The sequence below is a fragment of the Peromyscus leucopus genome, chromosome 8a, assembly GCF_004664715.2.
Source record: "Peromyscus leucopus breed LL Stock chromosome 8a, UCI_PerLeu_2.1, whole genome shotgun sequence".
Taxonomy (NCBI): domain Eukaryota; kingdom Metazoa; phylum Chordata; class Mammalia; order Rodentia; family Cricetidae; genus Peromyscus; species Peromyscus leucopus.
The window spans coordinates 6,663,536-6,682,957 of record NC_051085.1 but is presented as its reverse complement, the minus strand read 5'-3'; the positions used below and the strand labels follow the sequence as shown (position 1 = coordinate 6,682,957).

General features: G+C 46.6%; 1 protein-coding gene across 3 annotated transcripts in view; it reads right to left on the bottom strand.

Annotated features, from left to right (window-relative positions):
* Positions 1 to 14,789, bottom strand: part of Afg1l (AFG1 like ATPase) — a 167,913-nt gene extending 153,124 nt beyond the window's left edge. The window contains exon 1 of one of the 3 annotated variants that reach the window (XM_037200459.1): positions 14,482 to 14,789. In XM_037200459.1, coding sequence (XP_037056354.1) covers positions 14,482 to 14,620 — 139 coding nt within the window. In that variant the 5' untranslated portion in view covers positions 14,621 to 14,789. The remainder of the gene's footprint in view (positions 1 to 14,481) is intronic. The other 2 variants (XM_028890259.2, XM_028890260.1) reach the window with 2 other exon arrangements.
* Positions 14,790 to 19,422: the final 4,633 nt, after the last annotated feature.

Below are 19,422 nucleotides of genomic sequence, written 5' to 3'. Positions count from 1 at the left end.
AGAGGATCAAGAGTTCAAAGCCAGCTTAGGATACTTGAAAACTATCTCAACGCTCTAACCCCTCCTCCTCCCCCCTCACCCCCACTCTCTCTCTCTCTCTCTCTCTCTCTCTCTCTCACACACACACACACACACACACACACACACACAACACAGACACACACTTGCACGCCAGAGCACTCTTGGGGAGGTCAGAGGACAACTTGTTACAGTCAGTTCTCTCCTTCCGCCATGAGTCTCAGGGATAACTCAGGTCACTGGGTCACTGGGCTCGGGTCAAGCATCTTTACCCACCAAACTGGCCCAGCTCAGAATAGAAAAATCTTATCACTGTTTTTTTTTTTTTTTTTCTTTTATCAATTCGTAACTACACATGTGTTGTTCATTTGAAAAGCACAAGAAGGAGGTACCACATCTGTATAACTCACTGTTTACCAAGTATCCACAGTGCCTAGTAGAGGCAGAACAGATATGATAAGTACCCAGTATCTGTTGTGTGAGTGAAGTCAGCTTTGGGGGCAATAGGTCATTTAACAAGCAGCATCTAATACTGAAAAACACAGGCTTTAATTTAGAGTATATCCTACTGGACACCAAGACACCCACCAGATAAGTTGTTTATGGTGGCTTGTTTGTTCTGGGGTGCGGTTGACCTCAAACTCACTACGTAGCTAAGGACAATCTGGCTGCTCATTCTCTTACCACAATCTATCTCCCAAGGGCTGGGATTATAAATCCACGCCCCTACATCCAGATTTAATGTAAATATTGTTTAATTCAAAACAAACAAGGCACGTATATATGAGTCAAGGAGTATTTGTCTCGGCGAAGTCTGTAGACTCTGTAGGGCCCAGTCCGTCCATGCCCAGCTTACGGATTGCCACAAGCACCTTCCCATCATACCAGGGCTGCTACACAGAGACCACCGAAGCCGAAAGGATTATCTGCCCATATGGAAAGCAGGGTTCTAGTCTCACATGCTCTCTCTCTGGGTCAAAGGTTGGGAAGGTTTGTTTGTAGACCCCTAAGAAAGATGGGTCTTCTAAGCCTTGAGGGTCTCATCTGTAGCAGAAGCCTGCTGACTGTGCCCCATCCCTTGGCACCAGAAGGACCAGGACTGGAGCACACAGGAAGCTCCGGGCCAAGAAAACAGACATCTGTGCTTCTGACCGAGGAGTGTGCTATCTTCAGCAGGGCGTGAAGGTAGAGCTCTGACCTTTCGGGTTTTCTAACTACAGCAAACATAAACGAATGCGCTATGACTAGTCTGGGTGCTGTCACGCACCCGCAAATCCAGTACCCCACAGGTTAAAGTCAGAGGTTCTCAGACTCCAAAACAGCCAGGGCTACATGACAAGACCCTACAAGAAGTGGAGAGAAAGAGGGGACTGGGGAGCTGGACAAAGCAACAGGAAAGAAAATGGGCAAAAGCCTTAAAAATTCGTGTCATGGATCACGAAAGAGCCTATTTAATTGTCCGGTAAGTATATGCTCAACATCAATCATATGAACTGGAATTCTCAGGAAAAAACCAGACCTCTCCTTAGGATTCTGCAGTACTGCGTGACTGACTTGTGGCTGTAGAGCGTTGGAATGTTGCAGATCCAGCTCCGGATTATCTTGGGTTATCTTTAGTTTCCTTAACACCTGACTCACTGCCCCCCTCAGTGTCTGATCTGCCTTCCTTGTGACTACTAGGCAAAACCTTCTGGAAGGTATTAACCAGACCACTAGCTTTCACCACTAGCTAAGAACGGCCTCAGATCCCCTCTTTGCTGTACCCACCACTGCGGTGCTTTCAATGAGGATGCCCCCCCCATAGGCTTATATATCTGAATGCTTGGTCCCAGTTGGAGGAAACATTTGCGAACAATTAGGTGTGGCCTCTTTGGAGGAGGTGTGTCACGGGGGTGGGGTGGGGGTGGACTTTGAGGTTTCAAAAGCCCACAGCATTCCCAGTAGGTCTGTCTGTATCTCCGACTGTGGCTTGATCTCTCTGTGTGTCTCTCTGTTTCTCTCTGTGTCAGTCCTCCTCCGTGTGTCTGTGTGTCTGTGTGTGTATGTCTCTGTGTCTCTGTGTCTCTGTATCAGTCTCTCTCTCTCTCTCTCTCTCTCTCTCTCTCTCTCTGTGTGTGTGTGTGTGTGTGTGTGTGTGTGTCTCTCTCTCTCTCTGCCTGTGTCAGTCTCTCTCTGTGTCTCTCTCTGTCTCTGTCTCTGTCTCTGTCTGACTCATGCTTGTGGCCCAAGACAGACATTCTCGGCTGCTGTTCCAGAGCCATGCTGTCTGCCTAAAATCAAATGCTTCCTTTTATAAGTTGCCTTCATCACGGTGTTTTGTCACAGTAAGGGAAAGTAACCTAGATACTACCAGATTATAAGATGTCAGATGTTGAGAAAACAGCTGGTTTCTGAGAAGGGACAGGCCGAATCCAAAGTGAAATCAAGGGTCTGATGTGCCCCAGTACTTTCAAATGCCAATGTGTTTGAAGAGCATCTTGATTTACCACTTTCTTCTGTAACTATAGAAACATAAGGAAACCATTACCACATTGGAACACAGTATTTGAAGCAATTTGAACCCATGTCCTGGGCCATCATTACTCCTATTGGGCTCCAGAATAAACTATTTCTCATTCACTTTGAAGTGAGAGCTGTGTTTTTCATCAACACTAGTCATCAGGGAAAAGGCAAAACAAAATATCTAATAAATATTGGAACATATTTACTACAGTGGCTAAAACACTTTTTTTTTTCTGAGACAGGGTTTCTCTGTGTAGTTTTGGTGCCTGTCCTGGATCTCGCTCTGTAGACCAGGCTGGTGACCTCGAACTCACAGAGATCCACCTGACTCTGCCTCCCGAGTGCTGGGATTAAAAGCATGCACCACCACCACCACCACCACCACCACCATCCGGCTGGCTAAAATACTTCAAAAAATATTAATAGGATATATGTGTGAGCTAAAATCTCACATAATGCCAGTGAAAACATGGTTTGAGAAGCTTGGAGTGCTAGCCCACACCTCAGGTGACTGAGGCAGGAGGATTGAAAGTTGGGCTCTTCTGACCCTAGAAGCAGTAAGTCAGCAGTTCAAGGTCAGCCTCAACTACAAATCTATTATGAATCCAACCTGGACTACAAGAGACTAAAAAAGAAGAAAAGAAAAGAAAAGAAAAGAAAAGAAAAGAAAAGAAAAAAAAAAAAAAGAAAAGAAAAGAAAAGCAGCCAAATGTGGTGGTTCACTTCTTTAATCCCAGCACTTGAGAGACAGAGACAGGAGGATGTCTGTGAGTTCAAGGCTGCCTAGCCTATATAGTGAGTTCTGCCAGGGCTACACAGTGAGAACCTGTCTCAAAAAGACAAACAACAACAAAAAACAGAATTAAAAGTTGATATAACCATTTTGGAAAATTGGGGTTATCCAATCTAGCTAAATATATGCATATTATATGAAGCAATAATTATATTCTTAGTTATAGATTCAACAAAAAGTATCTATCTACACCAAAATATAATACACAGACATATTCATAGCAGTATCATAACTAGTATTAGCTAAAAATTGGGAAGTACCCCAGTAGCTAGTAATATAAAATGGATTTGCAAACGGCGGTGTTGAGGGACTGGAGAAGTGGTTCACTAGTTAGAAACACTTGCTGCTCTTGCAGAGGACTGGGCTTGGTTCCTACCACCACATCTCATAACCTCATGTAACTTCAGTCCAAGGGATCCAACACACTCTTGGGACCTCCAAGGGTACCAGGCAGGTGTGCAGTGCACATACATACATGCAAGCAAAACACTCATACACAGAAACTAAAATGAACCTGAAAACAATTTCAACTGACATTAGGAATTAGAGGTTTAGACTAATGATAGAATCTTTGCTGAACATATTCTAAGGCCGTGGGTTTGATCCCCTATGTAGTGAAAGGGGGGAAGTCATTTGCTAAGCACACCTAGGTGAGTGCCTGCGTCTTAGCTACTAATGAGGCTAAGGCAGGAGAATTGCTTGAGTCCAAGAGTTTGAGGATCTGCCTAACTGACACAGGAGACTCTGTCTCAAAAAAGAAGAAGAAGGAAGAAGGAGGAGGAGGAGGAGGAGGAGGAGGAGGAGGAGGAGAAGGAAAAAGAAAAAAAAGAAAAGGAAAACTTTAAAAAACCCAGCTGTGGTGGTACATGCCTGGAACCTCCAGTACTCAGGAAGCTGAGTCCAGAAGACAAATAAGTTCTAGGCCAGCCTTGTTTACATCCTTGTTTACATAACAAACTCCAGGCTAGCCAGGACTATATAGAATGTGTTCCTATTAAAAAACAAAACAGAATACTTATTGCCAAACAAACAAGAACTGAGGTATAGTAAGTCATAGTCATTTATTTAGCGAGAGAATGATAGATCACTACACATGAAGAAAATTTTAATTCTGGATTACTTCACAAACATAATGTTTGGTGAAGTAATCCATAATTACATCCCTATTTTAGTTTGCTTTCTATTGCTGTGATAAAACACTTACCCAACAACTTCAGGAGGAAAGGGTTTATTTGGCTTACAGGACCCAGTCAGGGTCCACCATCAAGGGAAGTCCAGGCGGGAACTCAAACAGGAACCTGGAGGCAGGAACTGAAGCAGAGACCATGGAGGAATGCTGCTTACTGGCTTGCTTCCCTGGTTTGCTCAACCACATTCCGTATACAGCCCAGGACCACTTGCCTAGGGATGGGGCCTCCCACAGTGGGATAAGCCCTCCTTCATCAATTAGCAACTTAAAAAATGCCCCAAAGGCATAACCATAGGCCAGTCTAATGGATGCAATTCCTCAATTGGGGCTCCTTCTTCCCAGGTCTCTCTAGTTTGTGCCAAGTTGACCAAAACCAGGCATCACATAAATCAACCAATAGTAATATAACTCAGTGTCAAGTGCCCCTGGGATGGGTGGGAATAATCAAAACCTCAGGATGCACTAGTATTCTATTCCTTTTTCTGGAAGCCAAGGGTGGTGGTATATGCCCATATACAGTCAGCACTCAGGTTGCCATGACCAAGGCCAACTTTTACAACATAGTGGGTTCCACCTACGTGTACATAACAAGACTCTGTCTCAAAAAAAAAAAAGGAAAGACCCAGGCTATCTACAGAGGCTTCATAGATGATCTTAGAAACACTGAATTAGGTTTGGAGCCAAGCACTGAGCACTGGGGGTGATAAGGCAATAGCATCATTGCTTGTTCCAGAACAGGGTGGGCTAGATTGGCCACATCTCAAGAAAGCAAAAAAAGAAACATTGAAAGTCACTTTCTAGATTGCAAATCCCTGAATCAGTGGATGGATCCCTGCGCCACTGTTAACCTTAAGCATTCTCTAGATTCAGGCTGCTTCACCATTCTGTACAAGATGGACTGGAGCACTCACTGACTGAAAGTCACTGTCCTGGACCTCACCATTCTGAACAAGATGGACTGGAGCACTCACTGACTGAAAGCCACTGTCCCGGACCTCATCATTCTGTACAAGATGGACTGGAGCACTCACTGACTGAAAGTCACTGTCCCTGACCTCACAATTGTGAACAAGATGAACTGGAGCACTCACTGACTGAAGGCCACTGTCCCTGACCTCATCATTCTGTACTAGATGGACTGGAGCACTCACTGACTGAAAGTCACTGTCCCTGACCTCATCGTTCTGTACAAGATGGACTGGAGCACTCACTGACTGAAGGCCACTGTCCCTGACCTCATTGTTCTGTACAAGATGGACTGGAGCACTCACTGACTGAAGGCACTGTCCTGACTCATTGTTCTGTACAAGATGGACTGGAGCACTCACTGACTGAGGCCACTGTCCGGACCTCACTCTGTACAAGATGGACTAGAGCACTCACTGACTGAAAGTCACTGTCCCGACCTCATCGTTCTGTACAAGATGGACTGGAGCACTCACTGACTGAAGGCCACTGTCCCTGGAGCTTCGTTTCAGAGACTCAGCTATTGCTGGCACACCACACGTTTCTGACAGCTTTCAAAGGACTGCCTCAGAACAGCTATTTAAGCCTCGCCAATGATCAACAGGGAGACACAGACTGATCAACCCCACTCCAAAGAGGAGGAAATAGACCCAGCATGGAATCAAGAGGGCGATCAAAGCCCTCCAGGTCACGTGTTAGCAGGCACCTGGGATCACATATGTCCGCTGGTCCTAAGTCAGAACTAATGGAAAATTCTTCAAAATACCAGTTATGGAATGAAGAAACTTTAGTTCTTCATGAAGGGAAAAAACTCACGCTTAGTTAAATGAAATCAAAACTCTATAAGGCATTTCGATTTCCAGTTTAAAATGTTTACCCAACTGCTGTGAGAAAAATGCACAATCAGGAAAAGCACATTTAATATTTCTAAAGGGCTGGATTAAAATTTCAGCTGTAAACTTCATTACTGTAATTAGATTTTTAATGCATATTTATTAAACATCATTCAAATACTGTGTACAAATTATTCCCGAGTTATTTGTACATTTGTGTGATTCCAGCAAACTGTCAATAGTAACCACTGACCAGTGATGTCCTGCTGCGGCGGCGGGAGCGAACCCCGGGTCACAGGCAGCTCCTCTGTCTTCTGTTCTGTCCTAATCATACCCCAAAGATAAATATTCAGTTTCTTTTTTGAGAAACTGAAATGGTCACGAAGGACTCAAAAAGTCAAGCCTTCTCGGTGACATTAAAGACCTACGTTTGATTTGCTGATGAGTAAACAAGCTGCAGAATAAAGAAAATCAAATCTTAATTAAACTCTTTCTTTAGAAAAACAACATAAGCCATCATCAAGGAATGCATCACATGATGATTTACTTTATTTATAAAAGGCTGATTTAGGGGCTTCAAAAGGGTGCTTTTGATTTAAATAGAAAAATTATGAAAATTAAAACTAAATGCTTCCTGGTTATCATTCTTTTCCTTTAGAAGGTAGTTAATGTTAAATGTGCCAATGTGTGTAATGTTACAAAAGGAAAAAAAAAAAAACAGTACTTTAAATTTCATGATAACAAATCAGTAAAACTCTGCCTAAAAATCTGAATAAAACCATTCTGAAGTAATCATGGGCACAGCCCAGCATATTGAGCAGTAACTCCTTAGTATTCACCTGCTCACCCACCATCTGATAGCGAGGCCTAAGAGATCCCTTTATTTCAAATGACAAAGACAATGACTGATCTCTTTGTTGTGTTGTTTGATTGAGGCAGGGACTCATGCAACCCAGACTGGCCTCAAACTCACTATGCAGCTGAGGATAACCTTGAGCTTCGGATCTTAACGCCTCCACCTTCAGCATGCTGGAGTTCCGAGTGTGTGCCACCATATTGGGTTTATGAGGTATCAAACCCAGGGCACTATGCATGGCAGATAAGAACTTTACCTACTGAGTTTCATTCCCAGCCCTGGTTGATTTTAAACTGGATAGATTCATCCACATATAAAGGAGGGCTTTTAAATGGAGTCTGCTGTAATGTAACCCCATGAGAGAACTACCGTAAGAACCACATGTCCGTGGATGGAGCTGGATGACGTCACACTAAGTGAAACAAGCCAGGCACCGACAGACAAACACTGCCTACTGCATGTTCACACTTACACATGGAAGCTAAAGTGGATTTCCAGAGGAGGAGAGGGTTGAATGGTCGGCACTTGATAGGCTAGAGATGAAGGGGGACGGAGGAAGGCCAGCTGACGGGTCTCAAAGTACAGAGGGATGACCACCATTTGCAATGTACTGTGTATCTTACTAAGACGTAATAGAGGGGCCGGAGGGTCCCCAGCAGGACTAAGTGACAAATGTTGAAGGAGACAGGACTGGTGATTGTGCTGACATCACTTTACACACTGTACCTATGGGTCCAGTTATTGCACTCTACACCACAGATGTGCACAACTGGAAATGAGTTTCAGAGGACAAAAAAAAAGAATGGTACGGCCCCTGACCAGCAAACCTCCTCCCTGCCGGCTAGCGCTCATTGGTGCTGGAGGCTTCCAGCCACTAAGGAAGAAAAGACATCAATAATCCGACCCACAGCTGGATCCTGAGTCCTGCGATGCCGACCTGCCAGACAGGATGGGACCAGGGTAGTGGTGGGGTGACTGTTAGAGTAACCGGCTTCTCTCTGGCTGGATGCGAGGCTTCCACACAGGAGGGAAGGCATGCCTGGTACCGCACACCTAGTCAGAAGATGTGGAGGAAGGGGTCACTGGAGCAGGGCATGTTAGAACCTGCTGCTGTTGTTTTGCTAGGTGGCCATGTTGTCCAGCTGCCTTCTAAATATGTTCACTTATACCCATAAACACCCATCCTCTCAGCCGCGGCCAGAAAAGATTTTTGCAGTGGGTAGTGGTGAGTACAGATCCCAGCTAACTGGTCCAAGTGCTGAGAATAAGGCCACTGAGTGCTCAGCCCTAAGTGGGACGTCTATTACCAACTCCTACCCACTCCCAAATCCACAAGCTCCACCAGGGTTCAAGCAACATCACAGAAGAGAGGACAGAAAGAGTGAAAGAGGCAGAGGACGGGGGTGCGTGCTGGGAAACGCTTACTGAGAAATACTGTCGTATGTGTGAACTCAAGCAGGCCAGCATCCAAGCATGACGGAGGGAGGGGCCCAAGGACTCTCCTCAGCCGAGGAGTTCTTCGCAGTTGGTGGCTGCTGAGGGAAGAACACTTTTCTTTGGTCGAGCAGCCACCGGTAGGTTGCCCGTTCTCCAGTGACTGCTCCACACCGTGTCAGATTGGCAACACTTGGTGGGCTATAAGAAAAAATAAAGCTGGGCATAGTGGAGCACACCTTTAATCCCAGCACTTGGAAGGCAGAGGCAAGCAGATCACTGTAAATTTGAGTCCAGCCTGGGCTATACAGTGAGTTCCAGGACAGCCAGAGCTACATAGTGAGACCCTGTCTTCAAACAAATAAAAATAAATAAATAAATAAATAAATAAATAAATAAATAAATAAATAAATAAATAAAACTAAAAAAACAAGAAAGAAAAGAGGGGACAATGTGTGAGGGGTTATATTGGGAGAGTCTGGGGGGAGTAGAGAAGATCAAAACACACTGTATACATGTATTAAGTTGTTGAAGAATACATTTAAGACACGAATTTTAAAAGAGAATTGCATGCCCAAGCTCTGTCACTTCCTAACTGAAAACTGCCACCTGATAGAGAACACACACAGAAACCATGTTGCCAAGAGCAGCCTCGGCAGTGAGAGCAACAAGGGAAGAAATCAGAAGGGCTAGCCTGGACCAACAAAGCGGTTCAGCAAGTAAAGGTGCTGGGTGCACATGCCTGACACCTGAGTCTCATCCTCGGAACCCACATAAAGATGGAAGGAGAGAACTGACCAGAGTTGTCCTTTGAGTTACATATGAGGGTCACAGCTCATACACCCAAACACCACACACACACACACACACACACACACACACACATACACACACTAATAATAACATTGTTTAAAGAAGAATCAGTACACTGTGATGTGCTTAAGAGATTCATCCAGCATTCAGGAGGCAGAGGCAGGAGATCTCTGAGTTCAAGGCCAACCTTATCTACAGAGTGAGTTCCAAGACAGCCAGGGCTACATAGAAAAACCCTATCTCGGAAAAAAAAAAAATTAAAGAGTGGGTATGAATACTTATCTCTAATAATAAATGCTAATGGATTTGAATTGTTTTGCATCCAAACAGTCACCAAATTGAGAACTACGAAGGACGTCCACAGGCTAATATACAAGCATAAGGCCCTGCCCTCAGTCCCAGCTCCCACGTAAAAAGTCTGGCATGGGAGCAGTTGGTCCATGTTTACAATCCAGTGCTGAGAAAGTGACTAGTAGATCCCTACAGGTCACTGGCCAGCCAACCTACTCTCCTCGGGAGACCTAGGTCTCATGACACTCCTTCGCAAAAAAGCAGGTAGATGGATCCTGAGAAACAATACCCAAAGCTGACCTTTGGCCTCCACTTTCACACACACACACACACACACACACACACACACGCAAGAAATAAGTCCTAAGACCATTTTGCACTAGTAATAACTCTACCACGCCACACGGTGAAACAGGAGCTACTTCGGCTCTCATTACAAAGATCTCTTCCGTTCATGTACTGAAGTTGAGATTGTGAGCTGGAGGTAAAAAGGAGTTACCATCTAGCAGCGATGCCTAAAGATATAGCACATGCTTCCACAAGGTGCTGTAACAAAGACGTCATGAGATTTGATCCTTTAGTCCCTTGCCTCTACGAAACCCACTTTCCCTAGGCTAGCTTAAATAAAGCAGAATTTTAGACAGAAGTTTTTGTATTTTGGAAAACCTGGAGATGCCCTCCTTTTGATGTGCACCCCAGTTCTCCATGTCTTCTCTGCCTTTCTCGGAGGCATCTTCTTTCCATAACCTGCACGTCTTCCTTAGGACTCACTTTTTGCACTTTCTGCTCTACACGACTGCCCAATCGAGTCCTCTCGTGTGCTTTCCACTGCCTCCTATTTCCTCCTCCCTCTCGCATCCCACAACTACCTGGGCTCAGCCGCCTAGCACCATCACAAGCACCCCGAGTTTAGTGAGTCAAAACCGAACCGTGGGGGTCAGGAGATGGCTCGGTTTGCTGCCCTTCCATGGCACCCGAGTCGTTGTAAAGAACTTTTAGAGCCAAAAAAATGGAACTGCTCCTTTGGGGCTCTCTTTCTGTTTTGACTTAGTCACCCAAACAGGGAACTCCACATTGATAACAGATTTTCCTCATCTCCTGCAGGACTTGTCACATCTATCAATCGGCCATCTCTGAATGCCCTCCTGGCCACCCTGTCCTTCACCATAGCAACAATTTAGGCCTAGCCAAACTGCCTTCTCAATGGTTTGAACTTCCAAGTTCCCACCCTATCTCAGTCCCCCATGCCGGCCGGCCGGCATCCCGAAGTTTCCAGGCAGCCCCAGGAGCACTCGTGCTGAAACAGATCTGCCCACAGCTCTTCCAAAGAAGGCTCCACAGTATCTCTCGAAGCTTCGGCAGCTCCCTTGGCATCAACAGCTCTTTGAAACCAACGGCAGCTCCCCATCCCAGCTTCATCTCTGGCTGCTCTCCCTCAGAACCATAAAAACCAGCGAGGGTCATACGCTGTTCTCTCCACACTTGGCTGAAAAAACAAACAAACGAAGCTCAGAGTGTAAGAAAGAGAAATGACTAGCAGTCTGCCGGGAATATAGAAAAGGCTCCAGCTGGGCCTGGTGGCGCACATCTGTAACCACAGCTGGGAGGCCAAGACATGGGGCCTGCGAGTCTGAAGCCAGCCTAGGGAATGACACAGCAAGTGAGTTTCAGGCCAGCTCCAGCCAAGGCCCTGGTTCAAACATGTATGTGTGTATGAATGTATGTGTGTGTGTGTGTGTGTGTGTGTGTGTGTGTGTGTGTGTGTAAAGACAAAAAGAAAGGGCCCATCACATATTAGCTATCAAATGTTAGGTTTCATAACTCTGTCTCCCAGGTGCTAGACCCAGTTCATTCACACATCTCCTTACATTTAGTATAAGACTTAAGGCCGGGCAGTGGTGGCGCACGCCTTTAATCCCAGCACTCGGGAGGCAGAGCCAGGCGGATCTCTGTGAGTTAGAGGCCAGCCTGGGGTCTACCAAGTGAGCTCCAGGAAAGGCGCAACGCTACACAGAGAAAACCTGTCTCAAAAGACCAAAAAACAAAACAAAAACAACAACAACAAAAAAAAAAAGACTTAAACTGAATTAACTGTGTAGTCACATTTCTACCCACACCCTGGCCACTATGATTTTGTTGTTGTCGTTAGGTGTTTATTCGTTTGCTGAGACAGAGCTCGACTTGAATTCACTATGTAGCTCAGGCTGACTGCATCCTGCTGTGATGTCATGATCAGGCAACAGCGTTGTGATTACCACCGGAGCCCCCAAGCGCAGACGGCACTCGGCTGTCTAGTACAAGTCTTCCTTCTAACTATTAAGAGATTTAAAACAGCCAGGCGGTGGCGGCGCACACCTTTAATCCCAGCACTCGGGAGGCAGAAGCAGGCGGATCTATGTGAGTTCGAGGTCAGCCTGGTCCTGAGTAAGTTCCCTGGACAGCGGGGTTACACAGAGAAACCCTGTCTTGGGGGGGCGGGGGTGTTAAAACTTGCACAGTAAATGAAGATTTACTGAGACCTAAAGAAAACCGGCAGTGAAATCAATAATTTAAATTACAGAAAACACCCAAATCCACCTAATGGAAAACTGCATATCCCAAAATGAAATGCACAATGTTGTGCCCCCTAAGGGCACACAAACTTTTCAAGGTTGAGTGTACAGAATGGCTGAGCCAGGCCTAGCATTAAAGTAACACAAGACATTAAAAACAAAATTAAGGGAATTAAAGACATGGCCCATGGTTAAGAGCACCGGCTGCTCTTGCAGAGGACCCAGGCCTGGTTCTCAGCTCCCACATGGCAGCTTCTAACTGTCTGTGACTCCAGTTCCAGGGGATCTGACGTCCTCTTCCGACCACTACAGACACTAGGCATATATGTGGTACACATACACACATGCAGGCCAACACTCATACACATCAAATAAGCAAGTGTTAAAAAGTAATTAAGGAGCTGGGCAGTGGTGGCACACGCTTTTAATCCCAGCACTCTGGAGGCAGAGGCAGGCGGATCTCTGTGAGTTCAAGACCAGCCTGGGCTACAGAGAGAGTTCCAGGAAAGGTGCAAAGCTACACGGAGAAACCCTGTCTCAGAAAAAAAAAAAAAAAAAAGTAATTAAGGAGTGACCTGGTGGTGCGGGGCCTGGGATCCCGGCTACTCAGGGTTTGAGGAAGAAGGGCTTCAGGTTCAAGCCCCCCTGAACTAGAGTGAACGCAAAGCCAGCCCAGGATGCAAGTGAGACCACATCTCAACACAAAAGAGAAGGGAACTGAAGAGCTCAGTGGGAAGGGCTGGCCTAGCCCGCAGGAGACCTTGAGGTCAAGCACAGTAGGGCCAAAAATTAGCAAAAGCCTGCCCTTCCTTTCCTTATATTCTTTTCCATTACTGATTTCCTTCCTTTGTTTAAGCCAATGTTTTCTAAATGAAACTTCAAACAAGGAAAAAAAAAAAAGAATGGAGATAAAATAGAAGTGTGAATACTAAATACCCCCCCGGGGGTGGGGTGGGGGGGAGTTATTTCTTGATGTCACGTGGGGGGGGGGAACAGTCAAGAAAGGGGCAGAAAATTGTAAACCAGACTCGATGGGTCAGATTTAAATGTCAATATTTCACTTGTTTAGAAAATAGAAGGGAATATTTTTACTTTATTAAAAAAAAAAAACAACTCTGTGTGTGTGTGTGTGTGTGTGTGAGAGAGAGAGAGAGAGAGAGAGAGAGAGAGAGAGAGAGAGAGAGAGAGAGAGAGAGAGAGAGAGAGAATGAGGACCGGTGGTGGGCGTTGGTCCTCTCCTCCCACCACGCACATCCTGGGGATTGGATCCAGGCTTGACAGCACGCTCTCGGCCAGTTGAACCATCTAAGGCTAATAGTTGTAGTAAAATTTCAATGATTGAAGGAAACCCATTTTGAGATGATGAGAATCAGTATCAACTCACATACTTTGTTAAATTATATCAATTTACTAAGGTATATAAAGAGGCACTTGGAGATGGGAAGAGGAAAACCACAGCTGTGGATGGGGGAAGACCATGAGAATAACAACGCCATCCATTCGAAATGACACCAACCACGCTCCTAAGTGCTGGGGACACAACGGCACAGGGTTTGATGTCTTTTAGTGAACACAGCAATAAGATTAGCACTTCTGGGAAACTGAAACAGGAGGGTCTCAAGTTCCAAGTCGGCCTGCACCCCACAGCGAGACCATGTCTCACACAATGAATTAGCACCCTTGTGGACTTGGTTAGTCAAAATATAATCCACTTATGCACGAGCACACCACAGTAGAACGAACGAATCCAAGGGCTGCGACCAAAAAACCAAAACAAAACCCGGCGCCTCCAGGAATTAAGGAACATTGGGAATCCAGGGACATTAATAAGGGGCTTCCGGCTAGAACGGGGGCGGGGAGGGGGCACAGGGTCCGGGGCACAGCTCGGACACCCATTACCAGCCCGGAGCCTGATGGCGCCGGGTCCCCGGCCACCAACTCCACACTGGCTTACCCCACCCCTCCAAGCCAGGCATTGCACACCTGCGCTCCCCAGCTCTCAGCGGCCCAGGAAGGAACTGGGTTGACCTCTGACCCTCAGATGGATGTTAACCTGGGGGAGGGGGGCAGCTGCCCGGGGTGCTCAGAGCTCCAGGCACCACCAGAGGTCAGGGGACACAAACTCTCCTCGAGGATCCTTACGACCTGCGGGGCCAGGGGGTGCAGCCGGGAGGGATCGGGGACCGGGGTGACCCCAGAGCCTGCGCGGCCCCGCTCGTGACACGGTCACTGACCTTTCCAAAGGGGGCTCCCGGGGCCAGGGGCCGGAGCAGGGATTGCGACGGCCCGCGCCCCGCACCCAACACCTCTCCCCGTCAGCCGGCTGCGCGCGGCGGCGCGCAGGGTAACCAAGGGCGACCAGGAGGCCGCCATCTTGAGCTCCGTACAGGGAGGAAAACTTTATTGAAAAAACCAGAAGCACGCGACGGAGCAGCCGAGGGCCGTGGCCCACGCTCCAGGAGGCCACGCCTGAGAACGAGGGAGCGCTAAAGAGGGGTGACCTCAAGTACAGACAGGCAGGAACGCCTTGCCCTGCGCGCCTTCCGGTAGGCCTTGGGACTACAAGCCCCGAAAGCCACCGCGCCTCGAGGAGGGGGGCGGAGCCAGACCAGACGTGAGTGCGTGAGGCCGCGGTGGCCACGCCCCCAGGGCTGGCCAGCTGGGACCAACTCTCCGCCCTACCCCCACTGGGACCTGGAGGAAGCAACACAGCTTGTAGGAACATTTCCCGAACCTTCTAAGCGTGCATAATACGTAGGTGGCCTAGTGGTGGTCCTGACTTCGTCCAGTCCAGTATAATATAGCCTCAATTTTCTTTCAGTGTCCCAACATGTGTCTGTGAAGAGCACCTGAAATGTGAGCCTGCCACTTTCCGTTTGAGCTGTTGAATAACACAAGTAATTTTCAATATAGCACCCGCTCACATGCTCTGAGGGAGCTCTTAAGTGGGACAGGAAAGACAACGGCCCCAGATGGACAACAACCGGTGGCCGTGGTGGTCATGGGACGGCACAAACAAGGGGGACCGTCTACCTGATCGCCCCCATTTGAGGTTGGCTACCTTTAGGCTAGGTGGAAACTGCAACAAAAAGACAAATGGTAAGATTGAACCTCTAGAAGGTTCAACTTTTGAAAAAGATTGTGTGTTTCTCTAGGTGTGTACGTGCTATATTGAAAGTGATTTTTGTGGAGGCCGGAAGTGGCCATCGATCTCCTGTAGCTGGCTGGAGTTACAGGAGACTTTGAGCCACCAGACATGGGTGCTAAGGAAAGGCTGGCTGCAAACGTTACACATTGTTTTAACTGTTGAGCCATCTCTCCAGCCCGTATAAGATTAACCTTTAACAAGAGATAAAGACTTAAAAGCCTTCCCAGGGGGCACTGGATGTAGCTCAGTGGTAGAGTGTTTGCCCAGTGTGCGTGAAGACCAAGATTCCATCTCCAGCACCAGCACAAGATTCCATACAGGCACCAGGAATAGCACGTGCCTGTAATCCTAGCACTTGGGAGGTGGATACAGCAGAATTAGAAGTGCAACTACATAGTTACATAGGCCAGCCTGGACTACATGAGACCCTTAAAAATAAATTTAAACCCTCAGCCATGGATCACATCTGAAACACCTGAACTTTTAACTGGGGATTATAGAAAACAAGAAAGTCTAGAGTAGCCAGGCGGTGATGGCACACACCTCAGGAGGCAGAAACAGGCAGATCTCTGAGTTCAAGGCCAGCCTGGTCTACAAAATGAGTTCCAGGACAGCCAGGGAAGTTATACAGAAAAACCCTGTCTCCAAAAAAAGAAAAGAAAATGAAAGAGAGAGAGTCTGGAGTATATATAGGAAGGAGAAAACAAAGTTTCAATTGTGTGACCAGAAAAGAGAATACTAAGATGAATTCCAGGAAGCCAGGCCATGGTCACCAGAAGAGGAATTCTAAAGAAACAGGAAAAGGAAGATGTGGTGCAGAGTAATTCTGAGATTTTTCTTAGCTAATTTGTCAAAGTAGGTACCCACCTGCCAGGAGTGGAGCTAGTCTAAAGAGAGACACTGTGCCCCTCTCTTTGGCTATTAGACTATTGAAACAATGGTCCCTAAGAAACTGGAATGTTCCCAAGAATCTCATGCTGGAAGGAAAAGGCTGAAGCCTGTGCCAAACCAGAAGAGGGAGGGAACTGTCTTCCAGGAAGAGGTTCCACACCGTTCTGACAGCTTGCCAGTCCACTTTGTAGGACACACTGGAGCCAAGACCATGGTGGGTCAGTGATGGGCAGGACCACACCTTGACCAGGACGGCTTAGCTGGTCGCCCCTCTGCCTGCGATTTCAATCAGAGCCTTAGGCCAGGCCCTCAGAGACGGACTTGGCAGGCGGGAGTACTGTTTCTCTTCCTTTGTTTCTGTTGTGTGTTTCGCTTTGTGTTTTGAATCAGGGTCTCGCTCTGTAGCTCAGGCTGGCCTCCCTCAAATTCCGGGTGATCCTCTTGCCCTACCCCTTCAGCACTAGAATCAGAGGTGGGGGCCACGGCTGCCTTACCTCTTTTACTTGTTTCTTAAATTTGGCCCATGAGGACTGGTAGCTGATTCTAGTTTGTTAAGGCTGCCAAGCTCTGACCCCAACGACTGTACCCTCTGATTTACACATCCAACTGTATAGTTTTAATGTCATTGTTCTGATAGGAACAACTGTTTCTCCATACCACAGGGAACGTTTTTCCATCACCATTACTAATTTTAGTGTGACACTTTGTAGAAAAACATTAATTAATTAATTAATTAATTAATTAAGTTTAGTTTAGTTCTGGGTAGTGAAAGACCTTTATAAAAAATTAGGTTGTTTGGCTGGGCGGTGGTGGCGCACGCCTTTTTAATCCCAGCACTCAGGAGGCAGAGGCAGGCGGATCTCTGTGAGTTCGAGGCCAGCCTGGGCTACCAAGTGAGTTCCAGGAAAGGCGCAAAGCTACACAGAGAAACCTTGTCTCGAAAAACCAAAAAAAATTAGGTTGTGAGCTGGAGTGACAGTTCAGCAGTTAAAAGCACTGACTGCTGTCTCAGAGGACCTGGGTTCAATTCCCAGTACCCACCTGGAGGCTCACAGCCATCCATCTCCAATTCCAAGTGATCTGATGCCCTCTTCCAGCCTCCTCAGGCACCAGGCACACATGTGGTACACAGACATACATGCAGGCAAAACACTCATACACATATACATGCAGGCAAAACACTCATACACATAAAATGAATACATTTTTTAAAACATAGGTTGCTTCAGTCAGGCACACCTTTAATCCCAGCACTTGGGAAGCAGAGGCAGGCAGATCTCTGAGTTCAAGGCCAGCCTGGTCTACAGAGCAAGATCCAGGATAGCCAGGGCTACACAGAGAGCCCTGTCTTGGGGGGGAAAAAAGATCTCTTCACCTTTGACTGACTTAGTTATCACACTCAAAAGACACTCAGAGGGCATTTAGGTACCACTACTACTGTTCTGGAAAAACAATTGCCTTGGTCAGTGAGATTATCCCTTATTAGAAATTCCAACAGCTTAATAATGACAGACATGAAATCGGTAGTCATTTCGTGTCAAATGAGCAGGAATATCTACTAGAATTATTTGTGTGGCTGTGCAAGTACATGGAAGTGGCAAACTGAACATTACTCAGGTAAGCATCATATAATTGAGAGGAAAATAACTTAATCATACTTTTTTTTTTAAGGTAAGAAAACTAACTGGGTAATGGTGGCCCAGACCTTTAATCCTAGCATTCCTGAGGCTGAGGCAGATGTATCCTTGAGTTTGAGTCCAGGATGGTTTACATGTCAATCCCACTGGGCAAGAATAAGACCACAACCATAATTTTTGAGCCATATTTGAAGCAAACTTTATTAAATTCTGGTCAGAATGATGGTCATTTACCAGGTCCATGCCCATTAGCACCAAATTACACTAGTCAGAGGCTTATAAAGGCAAAACCAACAAGGCTATGTACTTCCTGCCTTCATCCAACCAGGTCAAGCATATGTCCTGACGTAGACAGGAAGTGTACATTATTTCCTGTCTATGTACCTCCTGCCTATGTGTGATCAAGCAAATCCTGTACAGTTGGGGCACTCAAGCTTCTTTACAGAAGCAAAAAACAGTGGCTTCTAATCTTACATGAACAACAGGCCTCAGCATTCCAGGAAGTTATCTGTCCTTGAGTAAGTGGGGCATATAGGTTAGAGGCATTTTTGTTTTATAGATCTTGTAAGCACAGTACTTTAAACTTAAAACACAACTTTAGCCATTACATACAGAGCAAATTTCAGGACAGCTGGGGCTACAAAGAGAAATCCTGCCTCAAGAAAGAAAGAAAACTAATTAAGAGACTGGAGAGATGGCCCAGGAGTTAAGAGCACTGGCTGCTTTTCAAAAGGACCTGGATTCAGTTCCCAGCATCCACATGGTGGCTCACAACCATCTGTAACTCCGGTTCCAGGGGATCCAACACCGCCTTCTGGCCTCTTTGGGCACAGGGCAAGCATGACACAGACATACAGGGAGACAAAACATCCATGCACATAAAATAAAAAGAAAATTAAGTAACCATTGTAAGTATTCAGTTGGAACCTCCAGCCCGCCCCTGCACAATGAGGAAAGTCCCATCTCTCCCCCCCCCCAGCCGCCCCGCCCCTCCCCTCTCCAAACTCCACCCTCCCAGAGAATCTCCAACATAGAAGAGGCACCAGAAAGCCCAGCTCGGCATTGCTGGTGGTGATTGCAATTCCCTCCTCTGCTGCTGCCGCAGCCCAAGTCCCCGCCTAAGTGTTCCCGCTTTGGACTCTACTTGAGTACAAACCCAGCTTCTGGCAGACACATCATCACCCCTCACCTACAGGCTATACAATCTCCCCGCTTTTAGTTCAGGCATGTGGCTTCTCTCGCCTCTATATCTGGAACTGGAGAACCCACCCGAGAGTTGCTTTGCTCAAATAAACCTGCTCTCATACTTTTTCAGTTCAGCTTGATCGGTCTTACTGCATCGGCTGAGACACCGATTATTGGGGGACAGAAAAACCTATTAGTAAGAAAGTTAATAAAATGTCAATCCTGCTGTTCCTGCAATCCCTGAAACAACAAAAAGAAAAGAAGCCGTCTAATGAGCACAGGGTCCTCACTCCAACCTCAGAAGTCATCCCTTC